The sequence below is a fragment of the Melanostigma gelatinosum genome, assembly GCF_949748355.1.
Source record: "Melanostigma gelatinosum genome assembly, chromosome: 7".
Lineage (NCBI taxonomy): Eukaryota > Metazoa > Chordata > Actinopteri > Perciformes > Zoarcidae > Melanostigma > Melanostigma gelatinosum.
In genome coordinates this window covers 4,630,708-4,657,772 of record NC_136640.1, presented here as the reverse complement: position 1 = coordinate 4,657,772, position 27,065 = coordinate 4,630,708, and the positions used below count along the sequence as shown (strand labels likewise).

The following is a 27,065-nucleotide window of genomic DNA, read 5'->3' as shown; positions in this document are numbered from 1 at the left end:
ATAACTTCAACTACACCTCCACTCATGAAATCCATGCTCCACTTTATACGGTGGTTAGCAAGCAACTAATACGCCTGTTTGGAAATTATCCCCACTGAAGAATGCAGAGACGTTAGGATTGCAAGATCAGGCCAAACGGAAGGCAAGGTGATTTCCACACGTCCACAACATAAGCACACACATAATGATGAAGAATGGATCAGGTGCCGAGTGAGAAAAGGAGGGGGGTCAAGATAACCCAAAGGTATTATAAAAGAAGCGACACGCTAACAGACGAGAGGATAACGTCGTAAGAGCCATCCTAGTGCTCCACCTGAGAGGACCCTGGACTTCGCTCTACAGACGCAGCGGTGGACTTGGTCTCTGCTCAAGAATGAAGAAAGAAGAAAGACAAGAGAAGCAAGACCGAAAACCAACCGAGAAGGAAGATCCAAGTGAGAAGGTATAATACCTCTGGGTTATCTGCAGTATATATATATCGTACATACTTTGATATTCATATCGCTTTCATGTTCTTGGTGGGGCAACAGCTCAGGTCGCCGTTTTCTTCATTGCAACAGGAAAAACATTTAGAATACTTACGTTGTCGTATTTGTAAAAGATCTACAGGACTGTTTGTCTTGAAGGTTGCTCTGAAGCCGGGCACTTGTTTTATTTGGTAATGCAGAATTAATCCCTGTGCTACTGTCGATAATTCATGCCACATCACACAAGTTATTTGCATGCAGCAACATGTTATCCCTGTACTGCACACCGTTGTCCTCAGGAAACAGACAACCTTCTTCATCACTCTCACCCACATACATTTGTTTTTCATTCCTCAGATGACAATGTGTTATAACATGTCTGTAATTATTACAATGAGGTGCAGGAGTAGGTATGATGAATCAAGTTGTGGAGGGACCTACTTTCAGGTATAGACAAGTGAGGTGTTCTGAGTGGAAGGTAAGATAAATTTCACTCTTTTGCATGGTTGAATAGAGATAACTTGACCATAAAAACATGTACATTTGTGTGAACCTGTAAAGAAGCATACTTGATGGGTGTTTTCGAAAAAGTTAGAAATAATTGTCGTTGCTCGAAGTAAGATTTCTTTTAATATTCGTATTCTGCTCAAATGAAGGACTCGTAATGGGATGTTCTTGGTTCATGTTTTTCATGATATCTACTGATATTCACAGACAATGGACAAAGGGACATTCTATTGGAAAAATATGTCACATATATAATGACATATATTGTTTATATATATTTTATTTTTATTTTTAAACAACAAAACTGAAAATATCAAGAAATCAACATCCACATGGGATCAAATTAACAAGAAAGATATTCTTGAAATGTCCCAGCATAAACATATATATCCTTGACAAAGACAAAAATAAAAATAAATAGATGAATAAAATAACCTTTTTTCGGAAAGAATTGATAATAATTTATCATACTACATTGCCAACATAAGTGAATGTACATCTACTGAACCTTTAAAGAAACATACTTGATAGGTGTTTGAGAATAAATAAATAAATGGTTTTTTTCGTTGTTGCCTATTCATCACGTCATCACTTTCTTATTGAGTTTTGCTGCTTTTATAATGAAAGAAGCATATTTGATCGGTGTTTTAGAACAAATAAATGGTTTCCTCGTCGTTGCCCGCAGTCAGGTTTCTTTTAATAATAATAATACATTTTATTTATTTCGCGCTTTAAAAGGCACTCAAAGACACTTTACATGGTAAAAACAGAAACAATAAAAGCATTTATAAAAACAGTAAGAAAGAAAAAAAAGAAGAAAAAAAATAGTAGTATTCGGCTCAAATTGAGGACTTGTAATGGGATGTTCTTTAAAATCTGTAGAAATGTAAAACAAAGGGATATTCTATTGGCCAAATATGTACAATATGTCACAATATAATGACTAAAGCTGTGCTTGCTGCACAAAACAAATTTACTGAGTAAATACACCGAATTTATTTAAACTTGTTTTATTTGATCATTTGAAAATGAACCTCTGTGCTACAGTTAACTATTCATGCAACATCACAGAAGGTATTTGCATGCAGCAACATGTTATCCCTACTGCACACCTCTGTCCTAAGGCAACAGATAACCCTCTTTAACACTCTCACCCACATATATATTTGTTTTTTATTCCTACACATGACATAACGCAGAATGAATCCCTGTACCACTGTCGACAATTCATGCAACATCGCACAAGCTGATTGCAATGCTCGTTCTTTTCCCACAGGACAGTCTGACAATCCACCAACACAACCTATCTCTGACTCAACACTATTCTTCTGCTATTCTGCCATCCACCCTCTTCATCCAAACTTCAGCTCATCGATCCTTCCCACCATGTCCACCCGACCCACACAGTCCTACAAGTCCCTGATGAGAGGCTTTGGGGAGCTGGACATCCGTGTCTCCTCTGTCCCCAGTGAGCTGTTGCTGACTGGAGACCACGCTTTTCCTTTAGCAATGAACAGCAAAGGCCAGGTCCTGATGGCAGCCTCTCTGTACGGCCGTGGGAGGATTGTGGTCCTGGGTCATGAGACCTACCTGACCACCTTTCCTGCTCTGGTAGAGAATGCTCTGACCTGGCTGAGAGGAGATGGATCTGACAACATGTCTGTGGGGGTCCACAAAGACATCAAGGGAGTCGCTGATAATCTCAGCAAATCCAGCTTCCAAGCCACAGTTGTTGGGGCCTTCAGTGACAACAGGGAGGTTGGTGTGTACGTGACGGACGCCTACAGTGCTGGTGCAGACGTGAAGGACCTGGTGGCTTTTCTGAAAGCTGGAGGAGGAGTGCTGATAGCAGGGCAGGCGTGGAGCTGGGCTCAAAGACACCCTAAGGAGAACGCAAATCTACATTTTCCAGGGAATAAAGTGTCCACTGTGGCTGGGATCTACTTCACTACGCATTATGGGAAGGCAGAGATCCTGCCTGTCCACTCACAGATCCCCTCCTCCTGGATGGCTTTACGGTAAGTGTATACTCCTCTTCTATTTCAAATGTGGGACTTTTCTGTTTATTTAAAATCTGCTCCATGTGTGGCCCTCATCATTAATACCAAATTATACAGTTTGATCAATGAAGCAATTTACTTCATTTAATTGTCATTTAATACATTGCATTGTTTTGCCTAATGAGCGGGTTGTAATATTCCAACCCTTAATCCACGGCAGGAGCATAATACGACACATTTGATTTGTTATACATAACTTTGTAGGTTTACTTACTTAAGAACATTTTATAAGATTTTCTTTATTGAAAGTCTGTTTGACTCATCAAACAAATGTAGATCATCTCACGGACATTTGTTTCTGTGATTAGACTCTTTTATTGAGCATTTATTTTCTCATATGTTGCTTCTTTGCTCAATGTTGTATAACTTAAAATATTTTAAATAATATCTTGTAAAACATTTTGCAACCTTTGCCTTGAAAGTGCTTTATAAATAAAGTTTATTATTCCTGAAAAATTTACGAAAGAATACTGATATAGGGGATGAGGATGATGGATGTTTTCTTATCTGTGTGTTGCTCTCTCCCTCCTGTTTTCCCTCATACAGTGTCGGTAAGGATTTTGCCGATGACCTAGAGTTCTTACTCCAGGGGGTTTCAGAGTTTGACCTCCGCGATGATATTTTAGCTTCTGAGGCTCTGGTCCACGGCCCGCTAGCATTCCCCATTGGTACCACTGAGGATGGGCGGGCATTCCTGGCAGGAACCTACTATGGGAAGGGACGAGTCATCGTGATCACACATGAATATCCTCTGAAAACAAAGGTGCTGTTTCAATTTCTTTATATGAACAGAAATCATTCTTTGTAAATTATATTGAGCACGTAGTGAAAACTCTTTCTAACTCTTTTCATTACAGAAACTGGCTTCATTTTGGAACAATGCCATCGGTTGGCTGGACCAAGGCCGGAAGGGGGTGGTTGGTGTTAAGCCAAAGCTGAAACTTCTCAGCAAGTCAGGGTTAAAGTATGAGGAGACTGAGTTAAGGAAAGACCTGAGTGTATTCGTTTGTACAGCGTACAGCGACGATCGTGTGGAGGAAATCCAAGACTTTGTGGCAGAGGGAGGAGGTCTGCTGATTGGTGGACATGCCTGGTACTGGGCACAGACTCACCCTGGGCAAAACCCGATGACAGATTTCTCAGGTATGATAATGCACCACTAAAGTTTTATTCTGTGGTTCTCATTTCAACACTTGGTGATATAGGATTGCTCAGCATGTCCATATGATATCGTACTGGACTGACACTTATCAGGCACATGTAAATTCAGCCCCACATAATGATTTCCACAGCGCTAAATACTATTATTTTCAGTGTCAAAGTACAGCAGAAATGACAGTGGTGGGGTTCGAAATGGACAAAGTGAGAAAGTGAGAAGGTCAGTCAGGCGCCGGAGAACACCAATGACACCATGAGGGCACGTTGGGAATGACAGAACAAGCAAGGGAGCACAAACACACACACACACACACACACACACACACACACACATAAATGAGACCATAGAAACAAGCACAAAGACCATAGAGTGGTCCAGACACTGAGAACTGACCCAAGACCCAAATTATGCTCAGTTAAATTCGTCTGGGAAGGGTCTCGTTTTACTGTCACGGATCTTGCATCTGTCTGACAATATCTGAGTTGATCAGAACAGATCTGATTTACTTTTAGGAATTTGATTCACAGCAACTCTTTCGTTCATTGATAGCACATCATGCTGTCGCCAGTGTAGCTGTTCTCTCCCCAGGGTCTGTTTTTTTGGATTGGGTCTAATTATCTTCGGGTTTATTCGGATCAGTTCTGTGTAAGTACGTAGGTAGTTGTCCATAGGGGCTATCTGGGACTGGAAGCATTTTGGGCCCATAAAGATCTCTGCTCTTCGACACCTCAACTCTAACCCCAAGCGATTATTGTGGTTCCTTATCAACAGGCTACTGCTTTATACCGTACATCTAACACACCTTCATAAACCTAAGTTAAAAAAGAGTATAGACATAAGAGTACAGAGACAAAAAAGGCTATTTTGTAGATATTTAAATGTTGGGGGACCAGTAGATCAGGTGATATTTGTTTTAATTGTGTTTCAGGAAACAAGATCCTGAACAAAATGGGCTTGAGCCTGTTGCCGGCAACCATCAGTGAAAGCTCCTTCAAGGTCCATGTGCCTACCCAGGCCAAGAAAGACACCTACCACTTCCGCTCTCTTCTACGTCTCTTTGCTGGTCATGTTACCCAGGGTGAAAAACTTGGCAAGCACGAGGAGGAACATCTTAAGAAACTGGGCGTGGATTGCACCAACTACTTGAGAATGAAGGCTTATGATAGCAGCTCCTACACACAGGTGCTGTCCGGCCTTACTGACATATTGAGGTCCAACGGCATGCCACAGGTGGGTCATGAAGGACTTTTGAGTCTACGATTGAATATATGTAATGTTATGAATTACAAAAGAAAAATGGTGATTGTTCTTGGTTGTTATGGTGACAAACACGTCAGTGGGGCTGTAAAGTGTTGTTGCAGCTCACCGGGACGGATGGCTAGTAAGCGGGAAATTGGCCAGAGTAGCATGGCGGAATTAGGACGCTAGCTAACTAGCCAGCTATCTGCTAGCTAGCTAGCTAATTTGCTCATTCCTCGATACTTAAATGCTACACTGGTTACAGAAAATGAGCGGGACAAAGTTGTCAGTCAACTGCTCGTTTTACTCGTTACTGCAAAATCTCACCTCAGTAAGTCTGTGACTTGCTGTGAGTATGTTTAGTGTCCTTTGTTGTCATCACTAAGCTAGGCCTAGTCATTCATATTTTTGCCCTCACTGGAAACCTGTTGGCTATCAACCAATCAGGTTGTGTTGCAGGGATCCGTTTTAAGATTATTCATGTTCACTTTGTTTCAAGGTGAGTGAGAAGAACCCTGTGAAGACACCAAAGGACCATCTACTTCTCAGATTAGGGTCAGCGGTATATAATGTGTCCCAAGATCCTGATGCCCTTCTGCCCTTCCTCATCAAGCCTTTGATGCCAACAGTGGGAAACCAAAGGATCATGATTGATGCTAACACAGCAGGTCAGAACTCTCTGTGAATACATGTGTTAAATGATTGTGAGATCAACATGCCGACCTGTAATTTGTCACTCTACAATTTAATATGTTGCAGTAGTGTGTGTGTGTGTGTGGTATTACATTGCATTCACATGAAGGCCGTTCAATTTCTCTTGTGACTTTTTGCTAATCTGTATTTGTGCCAGGAGAGGAGACGTGGATCAGTACAGGCCTGTACGTCTTTCCTGGTATGAAGACCGAGATGATCATACCAGCGAACATGGTCAACAAGAGCTGGACGGTACGGTACACACAATTGATTCCTAAGCTTGTTGTGTTTTTTTCAATGTTCTGTTAATTTATACCTCTAAGTCAGGTCTGTTTTGTCAATAAAGCCCCAAATCACAAAAGTATCTTGTACATTTCACCTCTATTAATATAATTGTATACCTCAATTTATCCATGCTATTCTGGCATTGTTTTATATCCATTGAATTGCATGCATCTCCTAACAAAGATCTAACTTTTCTTGCTCTTTTTCCAAGAAGTAACACATATCCATGTCTCCCTCAGATCCTGATCGGTTGTCAAACTGACTACCTGAAAGCTGAAGAGTTGAAGAGAGCGCCTCGTGTTCATGAGAAATTTCTTGTGACCTCAGAGAAGATGCAGGTGTGGAACCTGTGGGGGGGACTCGTCTACCTGGTGGCTCCACCCAACACAAAGGTGGAGGGGGAGGAGGTCATAGTGCAGATGGCTGTACCGGCTCCTTATTACAAGTCAGGTGAGTGTGTCACTGTCTGTTCATGCTCCACAAAGGACTGTGAGGAGAATCTAATGCACATCGTGCAGCAGTATGAACATTTGCTGCCTGGAAAGAAAGGTTCTGGTCTGGTTTACTTTTTCTTTTTTTTTCAATAACCTGTTAGGGGCCAGAGGGCTGTGGAACACTTGTTGACTGACTCAACTCAGTTTACACTTTCCTTTTTCGGGTAGCTTTCAACACATCATGTTTTATTATTTGATTCATTTATGGAAGTTTGATTCCATTAAATTTGTATTTAAACATTAATCAACATTCAAATAAATGGAAATGTTAAACCTGAGTATGTATTGGTTTCGTGTTCAGGGACACAAATGGACAATTTTTCTTTTTCAAACTACTTTTTTTTCCGGACGACATTATACAACAAAACTGTCACGGACGTGGTGCAGAGCGCCCGTCTCGTGGTTTAACAAGTCCTGTGTTTGTTTGTTGGACCCATCAACCTCCACTTCTGCCCACCGTATGTGGTCTTTCTTGATATTGTTGAAGAAAATCATATAACTGTGAATTCAACTGCCCTTCAATTGAACTAAAAACAAGTTACATAACGTGTTATTGTGCTCCGAAGTACCGTTTTTGGGAAATGATTCTCTCGGACAGATAAAGTGTGATTAATCTCTCAAGAGCACCAAAACAACCCCTTACATGGAATTGTTTCCTGTGAGCCCAGAACAAAAGAGGAACCTGCCCAAATTAGGAGTCCAGATGTGTCCTGTTTTGATTCAACAGACTGGTTTGATTGGTGGAACGTAGCAAAAGGAGGCATGAATTTTGACTATAAGAATGAGCTGTAAAAAGCAGTACATTGGGAGTCGTTTCAATATGCTGAACTTGTTGATGTTGGCTTGTTCTTATTAAAACACGACCCGCTGGTGGCAACTCCAGTTGACTCTCTGTCCTCGTCACTTTGCCACGACAATATATAATACTACTACACGTTATCTCCAATAACCTAATAAACAAAACCCTACTTTACCTTCTTTTATGAGTATGTTGTATTCATGAAACCCATTAGGAAAAGAAGCAATGCTTTCTTTGAAACATGCCGTTGTTGGCATGAGGACGTCATGCTGTATTTACAGTCTGCCTACAATGGGGCATTTGAAAAACAATCACTATAATTCAAAGCTTTGTTTTGATTGCACTCCAACCTCGACCCTTTGTTTGTTTCAGGCGTGACAACAGCAGCTCATTGGTCGTGGCTGCGCAAATCTCCTTCACCGTGGGCAGAGCTGGAGTTTGACAACATCATCCTCAGTGTGCCGTCAGACGTTGTTCGAGACCTGGAGAGCCTTGATGAGGTGGAAGCACTTTGGAATGACATCATGAGAGGCGTCGCAGATCTGGCTGTCATACCGCACAGATTTACCCGCAAAGAACGCATTGTAGCAGATGTGCAGATCTCGGCTGGTAAGTGTGTTTTGCTGTCGCGTACTCACAATTCAATCAAAGGATGTCTTCGCAGCATGTGCTGCAAAAAAAGTATGGTGTTTGCATTATTTAAATTCTTAAAACTGTTTAGAAATGAATACAATTTAAAGAAAAAACTTCTTCTGTCTTAGTCCCAGATCTACGGTGGTCGAGTAGTGGCATACGAACGCGAGGGCCACAGCGACAACACAACACAAGTTAGCAACGGCGGACTATGATTCGGTTTGTTCGGGATGAGCCAGGCCTGCACAGAATCATTGATCGTTGCACAATACATACTGATTAGATTTGTGTCGGACTTGATCCAGACTCTGATGTCATGCACACGTGGGCAACGATAACCTCATGAGATCATGGCGACCACAGTTTTTAGAGCCAGGCGCCGCAGCTGTTTTTGACTGCTCTATATTGTATTAGGTACCATGTGTTTTATATTGTGTTGTGTGATTTGGACAAGCCCCACATAAATGCATTGATAATCTACTGTAGATACAACTATTTTAATACGATTGTGCAGTATTTCATCGACGCCATGTTTCCCAGGTCAAAAGTAGCCAAATCGGGCGGACACCAGCTCTTCGTACGAATCCGGAGACAATGTCCCGAAGACATCTCTGTTAATGCGCATTGCTATTCAAATGTTTAACACATGTTTGTGTTACTAACCTCTCTCCGGCCAGGTTGGATGCACTCAGGGTATCCTGTCATGATGAACTCATCTATAGCAGCTGAGCTGGTCAGACCAGGTGACGCCAGGACCAAAGGCCTGTGGGGAGAAATTCATGAACTGGGACACAACCAACAAAGAGGCTGCTGGGAGTTCCCACCACACACCACAGAGTGCACATGCAACCTGTGGTCAGTGTATGTGCATGAAGAGGTGCTGGGGATCAACAGGGCAAAGGTGGAGTGAAACACTTTTATCTTGGATGACACATTTGTTTTTTCTGTGATCACATTTCCATCACTGGACATCTCAGTCCGGTTATTTCCCCTTGGTTGACATCATAATATTATGATTTGTTCAATGCAGGCTCATCCATCTCTGACCTTAAAAAATCGGAAGAATTCTGTTGACGAGTATGTTAAAGGGGGCAAGAAGCTCAGCAACTGGAAAGTGTGGGTGGCTCTGGAGACATACTTGCAGGTGAAAAAGAACGAGTGTGTTTTAAATTCTGTGGAGAAGCTATGCTTGGGTCACACAGGAGTCACCATTTATCCAGCATCAAATCCCAGGAAGTGCAAGTAAGGCTTTAAGTCTATAGTCACGCCGCTGCCCCTATGAGGCTGTAGATGGAATAGAAAGTTTAAAAAAATTCGGCCTGAGCAGTTGTTAGTTTTATGGCTGAATTTAGTTGCGTATGAGATAATGTTTAACTTGTTTGCATGTTGACGTGAGTATGCTTAAAGTACAGGTGATAGCACAGGTGATAGCATTTAGATTTGAATTATAAATGGTAAACTGATTTAACCAACTTGATGCTTCATAAAGTGAAAGTTCCTTTGGTGCAGGAGGTGGAGCTGGACCAAATCACCCTGAATGTTATTTTTTTGTTACTAGACTTCTGTGCTGGTAATGGATTTTCTACAATGAACACCATGTTACGGCATAAGGTGGTTCAAGTGTAAACTGGTAGTAGGCTGACCGTGGAACAACTCGCTATCTGTCAAAAGGGTCTTCAACTCCCATCTTCAAATGATTTCTTCTTCCTACAGTTAAATCTCAGGTGGATAGAGTACTGCACGTTGAAAAGCCGTAATTATAATTGAGTTATGATTCATAAAAGTTATAACTCATCCTCTGGGGGTTCATGAATGTCTTTATCAAATTTCATCGCAATTCATTCAATAAGTGTTAAGATGTTTCCCTCTGAACTACAGTGATGGATTGATGGACCGAGTGACATTAAAGCCCCGTTGTCGTGCGGCTAAAATAGCCTCTTAGGACTTCACTGCAGTTCATTTGTTAACTTGCTCATCATTCTGCCATCTACCCACTGTGTTTTCCCTCAACCTCTGTCTCCTTCCATGCAGCTCCAGGAACAGTTTGGCTGGGATGCCTTGAAGAAGGTGTTTGCTGCCTACCACGAGATGACCGACATTCCCAGTGACAACGACGGAAAGATGAACCTGTATGCTGTGACTTTCTCCCAGACTGTGGGGATGGACCTGTCTGCATTCTTTAAAGCCTGGGGATGGCCCATAGAAACAGCTACTGAGGAGAAACTCTTCAACCTGGATACCTGGAAGGAACACCCCATGGTCGAATATCAGATGACATGTACCTGAACTGACATATCAGTGAGCTATTACGTGTCATCATATCAAGGGGTTGCTGCCCATCTTTCAGACTGCAGCTGATTAAAATTGCAGAGGTGGGTGGTGGTTTGTAATTGGGAATACATTTGTATAACTGGGCTTATTTTTTATTATTGTAAGAGTTTTTGTGCAAAAGAACAGTAATACTCTTTGTAACCAACTAAAAAGATTCACATTACAGGTCTAGGTCTGTTCATGTAGCCTCTAAAAATGGCGATTCCCTTAGAACGTGCAGCTAAAATCAGTATAATACTGCTGGTTGGGCTGTAAAATCAGCTGAAACACTCACCGCAGAGTTGTTCCCTGTGGGTTCGTCACTATGATCGACTCCCTTCACATTCCACACATTCTAAATATATTAATGTTGCTTAAAGCAGCTATAAATGGTTTTCAGAAACCATAATAACATCAGGAGAAGCATAAGTAAAAGGCATGTTCTCATTGAAAAGTACAACTTCTTTCAGGGTCATATTACTTTTCATAGTTTTACAGATATTTGGATGTTTCTTTTGTGAATCAGTAAGTTTTTTCATTGATCATTTGCTCTCAAGGTGTTACAAAGTATCAAGTTACTCTATATATACTTAAACAATTCCTGTAATTGCTTCTTGGGTTCGTGGGTGTTTTTTTCATACATTAAACCTGAAGGGTTGGTTCATCTTTTTGACAAGACAAGAACATAATTTCTGTCATTCATTTAATCAAACAATATATTCATGTAAATGGCAGTTAGTGATTCAGGCTGTGTTCCTAAGACAGACACTTGCTATGTTTTTCCTTTGCTGTCAATAAAAAAGACAATTCATTGTTTCCCTCTATTTATTTTTATTCATCTATTTGTGGTTGAATGAGAAGAATAATAAGGGATGTATTCGTCTTAAAGCTGTTAAATGTTAACATTCACCACAGCGGCCACAGTTGAAATATTTGTTTCTGTCATCCCATTATTATTATTGTAAATCTTCCCGCTGCGGGACTAATAAAGGGTTATATTATCTTATCTCTCACGCCCTGCAGTTGTTGTAAAACAGCTCCCCTGCTGGCGGATTGGAGAACTGCTGGAGGAATTCTCCCAGTTCATCCAGTGAGAGCTTCTCCACCCAGTTGTCCTCCGTGTTCCTCGCCGTGGCGGCGCCACTCTGAACGGGTCTGCCGTTGTTGTCCACGCAGCAGTAGGCGTTCCACAGGTAGTCTGGGATGTTGACGCGCTTCACATTGTTCTTCACAATCCAGTTGTCTGCAGAGGGAACGGCGCCGACCAGCACGAAGGCCTTGGAGCACTTGTCCCGGAAAAGTTCAGTGAGCTTGGACTCGTGGATCCTCCAGGCGTTCTGGTTCAGTTTGGGGTTCTGAGGAACCACGTTGGTGAGGGTGAACGTGGCATTGCGGGTCGGGACTGTAGGAGAGAAAGAAATGAAGTTACAGCTTGTGACCAAGATGTGTCGAGTAGCTTCATTATTCTCATTCTACCAGGTTCACCCAAAATATTCTCTAAACTTGTTAAATTATAAACCAAGGCTACAGCAGCTGCACTTTTGAGGATAATTGTTGTTTCGTACCTATTATAGTATATTAATCACATATATATGTGCTTTTTTCGGTTGCAGATAAAAAAAATAAGGGATTAAATTAACTGAACAAAAATACAAACATATTTTCAGAGATATTTCCTTTTTTTTTACAATCTTGTGATAACAAGCCTGAGATCATAACATATTTAGAGGATGCAGATGAAGGAATCATTTCATGTCAAACACATTCATTTCATGATCACAAGTAAATAAAAAATGGGAAATAATTATAAGCAATTCTTAATCTCTATGTAAAACATATGAATAGAAGTGTAAGACAGACATGACAATTAGTAGTTAAGTATTTGCAAATACCCTCTGTTATTAACTGCATGATTTAACACTGAGATAAGAATCCAGATATTTATCTTTTATATATAAAATATATATTTTATATATATTTTTATTTATATTTATATAATAGCAGCCTCGCAGCGCTGCCTTGAGGTTGCTATTATAACGGACACCAATTAACGAAATCATAGACACCGGAAAGTAATTTAACCTTCCGTGATTCAGTGTAATGTATTGATGCAAAGTTTTGCGGTAAAGATTACGTTTGGATACAGAAGGCTATTATTCCTTCATTCTATTGTATCACAGAGAAAAATGAAAAGTGAAATCTGAGTAAAAACAACATTCAATATCAAGTGAACTTCTACAGTGAGGACTATCAACTACAGATGCTGCCATTGGAATCATCACTGTAAAAACCTTGTACAGTTTCAACTATTATTGACTGGATTATAATTTAGTAGATATGTTGTGTGGGCATCATACATTTTCTCTCTTAATATCACTTAATAAACAACAAACTAACTTAAAGTTACTACAACAAACTTTGCTATTGTGTTGATTTTGGCGGCCCCTCTGGACAACAGTGGTAGTGTTTCCGAGCACCAGCGTCCCTTTAGAGTTTAGACAACCTCTCATCGTGCTGCAGCAGGGTCTGAAAGTCTACCCCTCTCAGTCCTGGTTGTGGTTCTCCCGTGCCTCCCTTTTCTCCAGCGGGCCCAGCAATAGCCATGGGCCTCCAGCAGTGTGGTGTTGGGCTCCTCCCCTCACTTTAAGCCTGGTGGGCTGGTCACTGCTGGAGGCCCCCGCTGGAGTCTTTGCAGAAGAAGTTTCTCTGATAAAAAGCATTTAAAATAACTGTAGAAATAACCAATCTTCTCACCGATGGTCTGGTTTACTTATATAGGTCATGAAGAGGCATCACTGCTTCATCTAGCTGGTCTCATCCAGTGTTGATAGCTATACCTACAAAAAAGAAGGCGTCATAATTCGTAGATACCCCACGAAATATTTTAGTATGTTACCATGTAAGTATAAAGAGGTGGATGGGTCCAACAGCGACCGTTCATCCAGGAGACTGCTGTTTGTTCCCCATGTGAATGAGATGTCAATTATTTGTCACGTAACTTGCGTACTTCAGCAACAACAAGAGGCATGTAGCGAATGTAAATTGATGCGTGTTGCTGGACTTTTGTTGGAAAACGCACAAAAAATTTGTAACTTTTCGTAAATTATCATACAAACCGCCGTATGAGGATTATGGTTTCATAGTTAAAAGTTCCTCACAGGAACATTAAATGACAAGAATGTGAATTTGTGTGAATGCCACTGGACAAAATAAAAGAAGTAATCATTTCATTGTAGAGCATTGATTTAAAGTAATAATCAAACACTCGTATCGGAGGTTTCCAATCCAGCACGTCAGGCGGGGGGGGGATGTTGAACTCAACTGACATCTTTGCCCCCAAAAATCACCCATGTTCAACCTCCATTACCTGCGTGGTGTCCATTGGGGTTGAGGTGACCACGGTCGAAGCCAGAGTGTGTGTAATCCTCATTCAGGGCCTGTTTCTCTCCTTGGTAGACGCCAGGGTGGTCCTTCCCCAGCCAGTAGCCGTCCTTCATCTCTGCTTGCCAGGACATGTTTACCAGCTGCAAGGCAATAACCCCTCCGATTTAAATGTACATGTACAAGGCGTGTCACTGTGACTCATATGGTATCATATACTGAAAGATATTAATGTATTACGGTTGATTCATGTTGAATATAACATTGTAAAATTACAGTCAATTACTGGCAGCAGCTTTGCCATTACGCTTCTGCACAATACGATATCTCTACTGGATCAAAAGAATACAGCAGCTTACTGTGGTTACAGTTATTTGGTGTAATAATTCAAAAGACAGTATTTTCCTGGCAGCAGTTATTGTGATCAAAATGTGCAGTAATTTGGCAGCTGTAAGCAATACATTACTGTGAAAAGAATCACTTGACCGTTTCGATCATGGGTGTGAGATTTATGACTCCCACAATGCATTGCTTTCACATCAATATAAGCATAATACAGCGGGTCACTGTTGGTATTTCACTGTACATTTGTGTTACAATCAGTGCTCTATTACTGGACGACACTGTTCTCTCCATACTTGATATCTATGACACACATTCTGATGATTTTGTCCCCATCAATGCCGTTGATGCACATGTACAATACACACGAACCTGAGGCTCCACAAACCACCTTTTCTCCCTGCCTCCTCCATTGCTGGGCTGGAAGTGATAGGCAGCGTAGACGGCAATACGATGGTTAGTGTCATACAGCGTGGCAAAGTGGTACCTGGTGGAGCAAAGGTTCAGTTTAATGATCCAGGGATCTAGAAAAGAATAAGGTGCTGCAAAACAATAGTCAGATTTTCTAATCTACATCTGACTGAGTGCACTTGTGAAGTTGACATTATAATTCCGTATATAAACTAAAGTATAGAGGTCTGATTTCTTTCCCTACCTGTTGCTGAAGCGATGACAGAGACGGGCAGCACCGGGGGTAGAAGCCCCCCACTCTGGCACCTTCTCTTTATAGAAGTAACTCATGCATTCTGGCACATCCTGGGACAAAAACATACATATATCAAAAAAACACAGGCTTCTAAGTGAGCCACTTGTGCAACACACACACACACAGATTCGATTTTTTAAAGTTTCTGGTGAACTGGAATAAGGTCACGAACCTCAAAACGCTCCACAACATCTGCATGAACAGAGAAGAGGAGTGAGAGAAGAGCGCACAAAGTTACCAAAGTTTGCATCCTGGACCAAACCTTTGGTATCAGGGATTCTTGACCGTCCTACAGAGTTGAATCAAATACAACAGAATACGTCTTTTATCTAACATTGCAGTGTATGGTATATAATGTAGGTCTACTTAGACAGCTTCAGCCTGCACATGGAAGAGGTTTGTTTGTGCTCTTTGTGTTTGGATTTCAACTCACCTGCTGGTGCACCTGTCCGCCCGCCACGGTCCGCTCTGAGCAGAAACTGGCTTTTATGTGTGACTTCTCCTCACCTTTCACCCCGTTTGTCCTCTGCTTTTATCTGAACTCCTGCTAACACGTGATGCTTGTGTGCCGGGAACCAGAATTTGGCCAAAACATAAGATGTCGGTGTGGATGAACGAGAGCGAGTGTGTAGAAAAAAGGAACAATGTCAGCGCTGCTGTGAATCCCAGTGGAATTTGTAAAAGATGCGAGATAACGTGTGTATGTAAAGAGGACATTTTATGTGTTACTACCATGACAACATTTCATGTCATCCAAGTGTACTTTTGCTTTTGGTATTTTAAGTGTATTTTGAACGCAGGACTTGCTACAAATAATTTCTAACCAGTAATGCTACTTTTGATCCGAGTACTTCTTTCACAACTGGTTTTAAAGCCTTCAGTGTAAGTCATGTATTGTCTGATACTGTATGAAATCAATACACACTGTTTACTTCCTTGGAAACAATATCATTTTTACGGAGTTACTGTAAGTCTGACAGGGAGTCACAGCTTTGTGGTGACGGTGAGGTGAGACATTTCAGCGGAATTTGTGTTCCAGTGCCTTTGACAATAAGTCTCTGACTCTATTAATGAGTTCTGATACCACGAAAACACTCCTGTACTATGATATCAAGTTCACCTCCTGGACTATTCACAACATGTGCATTTTGGCAGATTCACTCACAGTCTCCCACGCCCAGCTTTAGGTTAGGTAACACCAAGATATCTGCTCATGTGTTGTTTTTCCCACGATCAGAGGAGCGGCTGAGTGCAAACCTCACATGTGGACTCCTCCCACTTCTCTAAAGTGCTCTAAATGTGCGAAGAACCAGCGCCATGCAGCCAGAGAGGTCAGGAGGTCGGCTGGAGATGTGCATCCTGCTGTCGCACAACTGTTCTCCAGTACACCGTGCTTTATTCAACGATTGATTTCGCCCATCGTGCCTTCAACAGAGTGGTGTCTGCGGTCGTTTTTCATTTCTGTCACTCTTGCAGCTTATGGATCACACAAAATTAAAATTGACAGGAGAGAGAGAGAGAGAGAGAGAGGTGTGGGGCTGGCTCATGAGAGCAGTGACAGGTGAGTTGATTGGCACAGCGGCTGCTTGTTGACTAATTACATCCTCCTTTAAATGCAGTAGTGTGCTGCACCTCTGATGACTGCCACACAACCACGGACAGGCGGCCACACCGGCCGTCATTTTATTGTTTGCTGAAGCAGGTTGGGAGCTGTGAGCGCTGGGAAAACAGATTTTCAGTTTTGTGTTTGTGTCAGAAGTGTTGGTGAACAGTCGAGCCTGTGTTGAGTGGAGACAGCCACAGATACCAAAGAAACATCACAACCAACTTTTCAAAATATTCTCCATCATGTGCTAGTTTTTCATCTTTAGCCATCAATTAGTAAAAAAGTTGAATTTGTTCAATTCAAACCAGCTAATTCTTTTAAGGTTCAACCTCATTTTTCAGAACACAGTGTTGTTAAATCCCTGAATATTCATGGCAACCCTACTGATTTCAAACATCCTTTAAATAAATATCCAAAGACCCAAATAAATATACTCCACTGTATATACAGTGGAGTATATTATAAATATACTCCACTTATCGATTGAAGAGGTCAAAACTCCAGCAAAACTAAAGGAGCATAAAGAACAACAGACCTGTTGAAACTCATCATGCTACACTGCATCTTGGAACAATGTCCCAATATTAGAATCAGAATCAGCTTTATTCTTCATGTATCCGTATACATACAAGGAATCTGACTCCGGTTTTTCTGTCGCTCTCAACGTACATACACAAATACACAAAAAAACAAGGACAACGAAGTAGAACAACGGTAAGCATGAACATTGAACGACAATGTACACGTATACATATATGTGGAAAAGTATATAACACAAAACACACCAGCATTGTCAATGAAACGGAGATAATAGTGCATGATATGAAGAGTGATTACTGCTGTTGCATTGCAACAACATGATCCGGCTTTAAATTGCACGTTGAATCGTCACTCAAACTCTAAACTAGTTTGTGGAGTCTGTGCTGTGGCTGCCCTCCGCCCCTAAACTGTTCAAATGAGTGAAAATCTGACGATGGGTTTCCCTACTGGCATCAATGGATCTTAATTTGATTTATAAAGTCATCGTCAATCCGGAGAAATTGTTTTGGATAAAAAGTGGCCCACTGAAGGTCGACTATGAGCTGGAAGAGAGCCACAGAGGCTGGTTGATGCCAGAGAAAACACAGAGAACATTAAGGATAAGATAAAGAGAGTGGAGCTTTATTTAATCAGCCTTGTATTTTCCCATTGCTCTGCTGACGTTTATTTTCCACTCGATCAGTGCACATCTCACAGTACATGACTGCAAGACAGTAAGCAGCAGTACACAATGTTGTAACTGTGTGTTCTCAGGGTAATCGCTTTATTACAGTTAAGGGGAATAAAATGAACGTAGTTATTAACGATCTTTCTATTTGCCTCTCTGTCTAAGTGCAGATGGAAACAGTAAACTTGCAGAGAGGGAAGAAAATGAAGCAAACTAAGGACTCAGATAATAAAACAATTGACAGATTTAAAGAATTAGATTCAAGACTATTAGCAACAATTGAATAAACAAATCACATATAAAATCACAGGAAACAATTACAAGTATTACATTTTTGTAATGTCTGCTCTGTTATTTTATTGTACTGTAGATATTGTGCTTTCCATATGTTATATTTTACTCTGTAAATTGCTGCTGCTACAAACGAATTTCCCCCTGGGGATAAATCAAGTTTACATCTATCTATCTATCTATCTTTTTATCTATTTATGTCCTGCAACTTCACGATACTTTTGCATTTTCACTTTTCACTTGGATTTAATTATGAATTACTGTGTCCTGTGTGATTGATTGACGGATGTTGCAGGCAAAGCATTACTTTATTTAGTGGTTTTGGGTAACAGGCAGCTGTTGTTGCTGAAGTCTGCCTCTAGGTTGCAGTGTTGAATTGTGATTTCAAGTTCACCTCTTGAAGTCTGTTTATTCTTTTTTTTCTGTCTATTTCATTGCAGATTATTCAAGTGTTCAACCACCTGGAAAACAAAAAGCTCCTTCTGCAAACTGATGGTCCAATCAGCGATATGCGGCGTTATCAACACTCAAAACAAGTACATTACAGTTGTGTCTCAATAGATGGCTTCACAGCCATAAAACAGCTTCAAAGTGACGACGGTGGCAGACAATCATTAAAGACGACACTCTGAATGACAGGAGAACGTATTAAACCGCGACTATGATGGATTTTAGGGACGTCTTTTATGTTTTTTCTTTTTTATTATTATTTGGCCCAGAAGTTAATTTGAGTGGACTGCATCTTTAATTGACTTGACTCGCACTTTGTCGCTTGAAAAGATCACAGGGAGTTTGGTTCCCCAGACACAGATTTAGTCTGATCCTCGACTCAAAAGCACCGTCAGCCTCCGTCTGTCAACGGGAGCGAATTCAACGCGGTTCAACGGGAAAACAGTCGGTGGGAGAGACCACAAGACCAGGGGGCAAAACTCAGCCCAGGGAACCACACGCTTCGATTTACATTGATCCTGGTCACTTGATAGATCAGCTGGTCAGACCGTTAATTCACCACTTTGATTGTTAATTGCCTCGGGGCTCTCTTGTATTGATCCTGTGTGGAGAGTGAAGATTATTGTTGTTGGGTGAATTTGTAAAGGAATCAGCTTTTTAATTTGTCTCTGGATGTAGTGTTATTCATATTAACCCGAATGGTGTGTCTGGGGTCCTGGATCCCTATTTAAACAGCTTAATACATGACCTTTTCCTAATTTTTTATAGAAATGATGTATAAACTTGATTTTGAACAGATATGTTTCAGAAGCCCGTCACATAAAGTGTTTACCTCAGCTGGAGAACCTGGTTCAACACAATACATGTATTGCGCTCCGAAACTCTATTTATTGTATAAACGCAGCACTATCCTCCCAAAGGTACATTTATTTGCAAGCAAAATGGAGATATTTACATTTCTTCATGTAGCATTTAGAAAATAAAATGTGTCCCCCATTTCATGTGAAAATAATACTTTACTGCGGTAATTTCTGTATTTTTTCACATTCACAAAATACGTATAATCACCTTTAATAATCAGTTGGATCAAGTGTTTTTTGTTTTGTTTTGATCAGGGAAAAAGCACCTGTAATTTGGGAATTTTCACATCAAAATTTTTATTAACACAACAAAATATATTTGGCATTTGGCAAAAAAAAAACATGCCCAGTTGTAAGATTCCATCTGACTTATTGAAGTGCATCATCTTGGCCTTTATAGTTCCAGACACTGAAAGTAGTTCTGCAGCGCTGCTGAGGAGGCAAAAAGGTGAGGCTGCATCTCTCCACACACTTACCTCTCCATCTGCTGCAAGGACAGATGGACAGACACACATCTCACCGCAGACAGAAGAAGGAAAGAGAGGAATTCAATCACACATTAAAGAGCCCCCCCCCCATCCCCCAACCCTATATTTCCCAATATCTCGCCCCCCCCCCCTCCACTCCTCCCCCACTGCCCCTTTATCATTCTTTTTTTCCATCTTTTTAAGTCGCTTCATTTCAGATGCATTCATACATTTCCAATATCTTTATGTATGAGTCTGCCTCCCTCCCTCCCTCCTCACCTCCCTTGCCCCTTCCTTCCCTCCCCCCTTCTATCTCTCCCTCTTTCTTTCTCTTCATCCCATCCTCACCTCTCTCCAACTCTCCCTGCTTATTTCTTCCTCCCTTCTTCCCTATCTTCCTCCCTCCTTCCCTCCCTCCATCCCATTACTGTAATCCATCACTCTTCCATCAGCCACCATGCAAACAGGCCTCCTGGTTACCATAGCAACCACCTCCGGCCCGGCAGTACGCAGCCCCTCTCTGATTGGCTGGCAGTGCCGAGGCAGTCTCAGTCTGTCTGGGAGATGTGGTAATTGGCTGGGAAGTCACACGCACACACATGCACACACGTAGTACAGTATTCACACATTGAGGTACAGTATGCACATCCTTGCACATGCACAAAAACACACATATAAACACACTTGTGCTTACTCTGGGCCTAAATACATATACATACACATATTCTATTGGGTATTGAGTGGAACTCACACACACACACACACATAGTGCACACACACATGGTGCATAAACATCCTCAGAGATATGAAAGGGAGACTGGGGTCAGAGTAATGAAGCTCATAAGAAGATGGGGGCTCTAGGGTGTGTGTGTGTGTGTGTGTGTGTGTCACACTGCCGTTTGTGTGTGGGTTTCTGTATGCACAGGATGGCGGGGGGTTGGGGGTGTAGTGCAGGATTTTGGATAAGGTTGGAGCTCTGCCAAAGGATGGATGGAGGAATTGGTTTTTTGCAGTGTTAAAAATACCTATATTCCCCCAAGGAACCAAGTGTGCACTATTTTTTTTATGGCTTCTTGAAGGAAGCAGGGAAGGGAAAAAAATGGAATTGTTGATCAGCTTGACTTCACCCTGCTGCTGTTGCTCAGCCAGGTCTGGCCAACACAGCAGCTATGATGAATGTCTCATCTCCAGGAACACATCACAAATAGCAAAACTGTACCTGCCCTGAATAGCAAAGTGTATTCTCTTCTGCAGTGTTGTTTTGAAAACAATTGCGGACAACAGGGTTCTTTTGTTCCCCATTCACAGTTTTTCAGGCCAGCAGAAGCAAAACAAAGCTGTCCCCCTGAATCTTTTGTCAATTCCTAGTCAATTTGTTCCTTTTTCAAACTCATGAAAAGGTTAGAATATCTTTAGAGTGCGCTGCAAAAAAAAAAAAGAAGGTTTCTAGTGAATGTGTTCAAATTGGAAATGACAATTAGTTATTCGCAGTTGCTGACTTTGAACACACGGCTTTGATAGATTCTTATCTGTACTGTGAAAAGAGGAAGAAACGGTCGGTGCTCCAAGCCCACAAAAAAACTGCATGTAAGGGAAGAAATGTGTGGGCGAGAACGTCTTCTACCTGAAAGAAAAAAGAAGTTGAACAGACTAAGCTGCCCTAGTTGGCAACAATAGACACCCAGACGAGCAGACAGACTGCTGTCCAAAAACACACAAATATTCAGTGATTTATACCACACGGACTAGAGCAAATAAATGCACACGCACACACACACACAATGACAACACACGGGTAGAGGTCATTTTTCAATCTCATCTTTTTAATGGAAAAAAATGAGTCAAGGGAAGAGAGAAAAAACTGGGATAATTGATAAAGTCGGATGAATTCACAGAGAATGACTGACAGCAGTGATGACAGCAATGCGGTCACAGTCCACATTTCAAAGCATTCCCAGGTACCAGACAGAGAGAGAGGGAGGAACAGGGGGGGAGGGAGCGGGGGTTAAAAAATGTCCAGGAAGATTTCGTCTTCCTCTCAAGGTAAAAAATACAAATTAAAAACTCATCTTTATCCAGTGTTGGTCACAACAGACAATCACGTTGAAAAAAGGTTTCGATTAAAAATAAACAGTGCACCCGCACTCACACACACACACACATACTTACAATTAGTTTCTTATTTTTGGGAAATGAAGAAAGAAAAAAAAAAGTGCAAGCAAGATCACGGAACGACAATTTACAAGAGAGGCCTAGAATCACAACCCTCCGGCCGAGCCACCCCAACTGCCTACAGTGTGTGTGTGTGTGTGTGTGTGGGGGGGGGGGGGGGGTCATTGCGTCAACTTGAGGCCTGGAGGTTCCCGGTGCAGCTTTGTTTGACCCCCGAACCCCCATCATCATCATCACCACCTTGGTTTTTCCATTTGTACAAGTATTCACACTGACACCTACCCTTCCAAAACCCCAACATGGCTGCCCCACCCTCCCCAGATAGTACAATCAAAATGACTTTGACTCCACCAAGCGTCTCCTATTAAGTGCCAGGAAAGCTCCCAATGTAAAGGCTTTTCAGTCACCATCGACATCATCATCGACATTATCATCGTCGTCGTCCATCCAACGCACAAACATTTCTATTATCGATTAAGGCTCATCATCAACATCCATTTCATCATCAAACACTTCAACTCCAGATGTGATTGGATAATGGGAATACAGATTTTTGTGAGTGGATACTACTGGCGTTGTTGGCGAATGTAACACTGACTTAACACACTGTAGTATGAAACAGCATTCTCCTTTATCCAAGTGCCTTGTGGGAAATGCGTACACTTAAGTACACTGTTGTTGTCATCTGCACTCAGCCCTCGGATCCTCCAGCAGTGCTTTGACATGCAAGTGGTCCCACTGACAAGAAAATGTCTGCAGAATAACAATAAAAATAATAATAATTCACTATTTTGGTTCGGTTTGCTTTTCTCTGACCTTCCAGTAAAGTGGTAACACACACACACACACACACAGTCGCGCACATACACACAGAGGCATGAACACACTTGGGAAGCAAATGCAGCCACGCTGTGCAAAATGTGAAAAGACCCAAATTACAAAACCAAACAAAGAAACAAACGGGAAACGAACAGAAGTTAAAGGTTATTTCTCATCATCATTTAAAAAGAAAAAGAAAAAAAGCCACACTGACAATATCAAAATATGAAATCGGAAACATTTCAGGTTGTCATTCATGCATCAGTGGAGTCACATTGAATCGAGGGGTAGCACAGTTATTGGCACCTGATGTCTTTTTTGTATCAGATGGCAAACACAATTACAGTTCAGGTACATTCGCGCGAGCCATCTGATCTTGCGAGTTTCCATTCAGAGACATGATGCAGCATTATAACAAAATATATATCAAAAGAAAACCGACTGAATTTGACCATACTTTGATATGTAGGCCTTCACAGGAATATGAAATACTGTATGAAATGGCAATTTGTTGCCCTTGATTCGACCCCCTATTTACAGCTATTGTCTCCAGGCTTAAAGCTCACACATCGTTGGATGGACGCCTTCTCTGTACTGTCAAATCGTTCAGAGACGTTGAACACATCCTCCTAACTCAGCACTTGCACTTCAGCTATCTTGTAATGTGCCCGTTAAAGTCGCCTTGAGAAGTCCAGTTAAACGGGTTGAGGATAACATAATGGGCCTTTGGGTTAAAAGAAGGAAACCAGTGCGAGCTTATAAATATACATGCTGGCAGGCTGACGAGATTAATCCCATTACGACAAACTCAGCCTTAATATTTCAGCTCGGTCTTCAAATGCTGATTTATTCTGCCTGTTGGATGCTCACGTGCAGAGCAGAGTGGCAGATAGCAGAGTTCTCACCTTCTCTCTCCAGAACTCGTGTTTTGCAGGACACAAAGGTAAAAAACTGGTTTCACGTGGCGAGAAACAGTTAATGCAACTTTCCACATGACTTTGACTTTTACACCACTTATACTTGGTTCCCTCGCCAAGCCCAAAGATTAAAAGTTACGATGTTATTAAAGCTACAGCTTCTTTCTGTATGTCGCTCGAGTGTGCACGTGTATATTTCCACTGCGTGGTACAGCACGGCTCTACTAAACGTGCTCATTTTTGGGTTTTCCATGAGCAAAAGTTGTGGTTCGGATCCATGTACCTGGTACCTTTTTGTTTTTGGTACATCTTGATTGAGGTTTCGGGCGAGATGAGCCGACACTAGAAGTTGGAATTAAAACACTGCTGAACATTGATTGGTCAGAGAGAATCGTCACTATCGCGATATCCTGCACAAACGCGCCATTTCTTTACGGCTAAACCGTCATTAGCGGCCACAATTTGTTTCATTCACTCAACGTTAAAAAAAAAAGGATGTTGCAAAACTATGTCACACGTGCAGACGCTTCTGTGTTTGGTTGCCCACGACATAGTCGGTGTGTTGTCCTGCATGTTACATAGTAATGGTCGAGGTTAGTAAATGCGTATGTTAGTATTAGGTTATTGATTTTAAATGGAATTGCAAATGGCAAGAAGATCATAATTTCAACTTGACTCTGTTTGATATTTTGGGAAATATGCTCATTAATTTTTTTTTACCAGGAGACGGTTAGCGTAGAGTTAACCCACCAGCACCTGCAAAGGTGTCTGGTCTATATCCCGTTTGTTTAATCTGTGCAGAAACCAAAAGGGTAAAAGTGACAAGCTGTGTTTTTTTACGAGGGGTTATGTGTGGCACTATTTCTCGGCGGGCACAGTGACCTCCTGGAGTTACTGCCAAGAAATAGTCTGGCGCAAAGCCCCTCGTAAAAAACATAACTTCACACTTCGAGTTTCGCAATAATTGCCCGAAAGGTGAAACTATGTCTTTAACACTTGCTGACTCAGGACTTCAGTACCTTTGTGACTTGAGCCTTTGTGACTTGAGCCTTTGTGACTTGCAAAACAATGACTTTGAACAGGTTAATGTTGACTTTCCTTACATTCACATCACCTTCGCGCCACTCAAATCCTCTCACAGATACCACCTAGCATGGAGCCGGCTACAGCTACTGTAGTGCTCAGATAAACTCACACAAACAGACACACAGGCACACACAGAGTTTAAAACACGCCCAGTTTGGCCAAAATAGTTCATATCACAAACACATTATTGCGAATTAAGTGTGCTTTCTTTTCCATTTCAATGAAAAGTCTTTAAAAACAATTCAAACAACAACATGCAAATGAAAAAAACAAACAAATGAAATAAAAAAGGAATCATAAAAAAGACGGGTTTTTTTAGGCCTCAGCGCGGGCCAGACACAGTTCTGCATTGTCCACACGTCAATCCTACATTCTTAACTCACAGGTAATACGCACCACGCACCAGCAGTGTTTCAGTCTCGCGTTGGCTTCACAGTCATTGTTTCGTAGACGGGAAGGGCGATTAAAGGCCAGGTAAAGGATTTGTGAGCGATGCTAAGCCTAAGTTGTCATTTTTAAATACACTGTTTGATCGGCTGATTAGAGAACAATCCATCTCTCTCCTCTCGTCCGAGGATCACATCCGAACACCATAAAACCTTTCGCCGTCGATCCCAAAAAAATGCATCACTACTTTTGCGGAAACCCCATGCAAGGAGAAAGGAGGTCAAAGATGGTCTGAGTTCCTGGCCAGATGGGGGGAGGGACGTTTTTGAAGAGTGCGTGGATAGAGAATCAGTCTGAATTCTGTACAGTTCACTCCCCCTTTTTGAAACTGCACAGGGCAGCGAGCCCTGCAGACAAATAGTGGAGCAGAGTTCTGCGTCTCAGCTCTGTACAGGGTGAAAGGACAGAGGGAGTAAATGAAATTTTGGTTTGGTGTATATTTCACAGTTGGCTAACACTGAAACCTACTGCTCCGTGGTTATCCAGGGTCTTCCAAGCCCCGTCCTCGGCCTAATACCTATCCGTCTTATTAATTCTCACTCACTACTTGACTGAGTTGCAGCTGAAGATCATTAGGGCTCTTCCGAGGGCCCTTAAGAGGGTTCTCGTGGAGCAGTATACCTCTGAAGTGCTCTTGGCAGGCTGGAGTGTGTGTCTCGCTAGCAAAGTTATTGCCAGCTGATGAATTCCTGTTCAGGAAGGGGTGGAGGGGAGGGAGGGGGGGCGTTCAGGTCAAGCATCAGGGCACGTGTGCGTGACCACAAAAAGGACGGAGGTCGGTTTGCGGCTGGAGAGACGTTCAAGAATGGGTGCAGCGCTGTGGGTGCTGTCGTGTGCTCAGTCGTGTCAGAGGTCACCGGGACGGCTTGTGGAGGAGGAAGTGGCGGCGACGGAAAGATCAGAAGAGGAGGAGGGGGGGGGGAGGGGGCTCAGCTGAGGCACAGAGAAGGGGTGACGAAGAGGTGGCTTGGGAAAGGATGAAGGGCCGAGAGGATGAGGAGCAGCTCCGCGGATTAAGTGAGGGTGATGTAGGCTGAGGCCTTCTCCTTCAAGTGTCTCAGACACAGATGACAGCTCCAGCTCCCTGTACAACACACACACACAGACAGGAAGTTCAATCACTGCTATTGTGAAGCCGTGTGGATTAATCCCTCATTTTAGACCGAGCGTTAAGTAATACTGTAAATTAAAGCTGCATGTTAAAACACCACATGCTGTGCCTGTGGATTGCGGCTGCAGGGGATTTGACAACTAGTTTGGTTGGGATTTGTGACATTAATTAAACATCACAAAGTGTAGCTCGGAGTGTCTGTGGACCCCGCTGTGTTACGCCTAAAGACGTTGTGTACGCAAACATACGTTTACCGTGCGAGAGCTCCGTCAGGTCTCCTGTCGAGAGTGAAGCTTAAAGAAGCGACGACGGCTGAATATAAAAAAGGTTTCCTGTTAATGGAAAGCGTCGCATGTGTGGGCAGAGCATGACACTGTTAGTGAGTGTTGAACACGAGTGCCACTGCTGCTGTATGTTCAGCCAAGTGACACTTTCGCCATGGAAACAGATTATCTTTTCAACTCCATGACAACGACGCCATCAAACATCCTAAAGCAGCCATCTTGTCTCGTGCGGCAGGCAAACGAGTTTAATTTGAGCAGATGTACCTGCTCCGT

At 42.0% G+C, this 27,065-nt stretch overlaps 3 protein-coding genes across 8 annotated transcripts in view; 1 reads left to right on the top strand and 2 right to left on the bottom strand.

Moving 5' to 3' along the window:
* Positions 1–324: 324 nt before the first annotated feature.
* Positions 325–11,460, top strand: LOC306779871 (TRPM8 channel-associated factor homolog). Of its 6 annotated transcripts, none has more exons than XM_079271938.1 (12): positions 325–442; positions 2,251–2,992; positions 3,581–3,797; positions 3,892–4,177; positions 5,122–5,423; positions 5,932–6,100; positions 6,283–6,377; positions 6,650–6,860; positions 8,076–8,312; positions 9,014–9,237; positions 9,367–9,480; positions 10,368–11,460. In XM_079271938.1, the coding sequence occupies exons 2-12, from the start codon at positions 2,361–2,363 to the stop codon at positions 10,620–10,622; spliced, it is 2,742 nt and encodes a 913-aa protein (XP_079128064.1). In that variant the 5' UTR covers positions 325–442; positions 2,251–2,360; the 3' UTR covers positions 10,623–11,460. The 6 variants fall into 6 exon arrangements, with proteins under 6 accessions (XP_079128064.1, XP_079128066.1, XP_079128065.1 ...); XM_079271940.1 differs by having other exon boundaries at positions 418–442; positions 2,342–2,992; XM_079271939.1 differs by lacking the exon at positions 325–442 and adding an exon at positions 879–945 and having other exon boundaries at positions 2,342–2,992.
* A 196-nt stretch (positions 11,461–11,656) lies between these two features.
* On the bottom strand, positions 11,657–15,358 carry LOC306779581 (endonuclease domain-containing 1 protein; the record flags this gene model as incomplete). Its single annotated transcript, XM_079271547.1, has 5 exons — positions 15,248–15,358; positions 15,025–15,125; positions 14,742–14,856; positions 14,014–14,170; positions 11,657–12,048 (listed from the first exon to the last, which is right to left on the bottom strand). The coding sequence occupies exons 1-5, from the start codon at positions 15,323–15,325 to the stop codon at positions 11,657–11,659; spliced, it is 843 nt and encodes a 280-aa protein (XP_079127673.1). The 5' UTR covers positions 15,326–15,358.
* Positions 15,359–26,410: 11,052 nt separating this feature from the next.
* The window catches only part of dpf1 (double PHD fingers 1), a gene marked incomplete at its 3' end in the record, with an annotated part of 35,350 nt that continues 34,695 nt past the window's right edge, over positions 26,411–27,065 (bottom strand). Inside the window, exon 12 of the mRNA XM_079271776.1 lies at positions 26,411–26,481. Coding sequence (XP_079127902.1) covers positions 26,411–26,481 — 71 coding nt within the window. The remainder of the gene's footprint in view (positions 26,482–27,065) is intronic.

What these genes read in the sequence shown, in the direction of transcription:
- LOC306779871 (XM_079271938.1), top strand. Translation starts at nt 2,361, where the DNA reads ATGTCCACCCGACCCACACAGTCCTACAAGTCCCTGATGAGAGGCTTT. An exon ending in AATATCCTCTGAAAACAAAG is followed by an intron (nt 3,798 to 3,891) that starts GTGCTGTTTCAA and finishes TTTTCATTACAG; the next exon opens with AAACTGGCTTCATTTTGGAA. An exon ending in GATTGATGCTAACACAGCAG is followed by an intron (nt 6,101 to 6,282) that starts GTCAGAACTCTC and finishes TATTTGTGCCAG; the next exon opens with GAGAGGAGACGTGGATCAGT.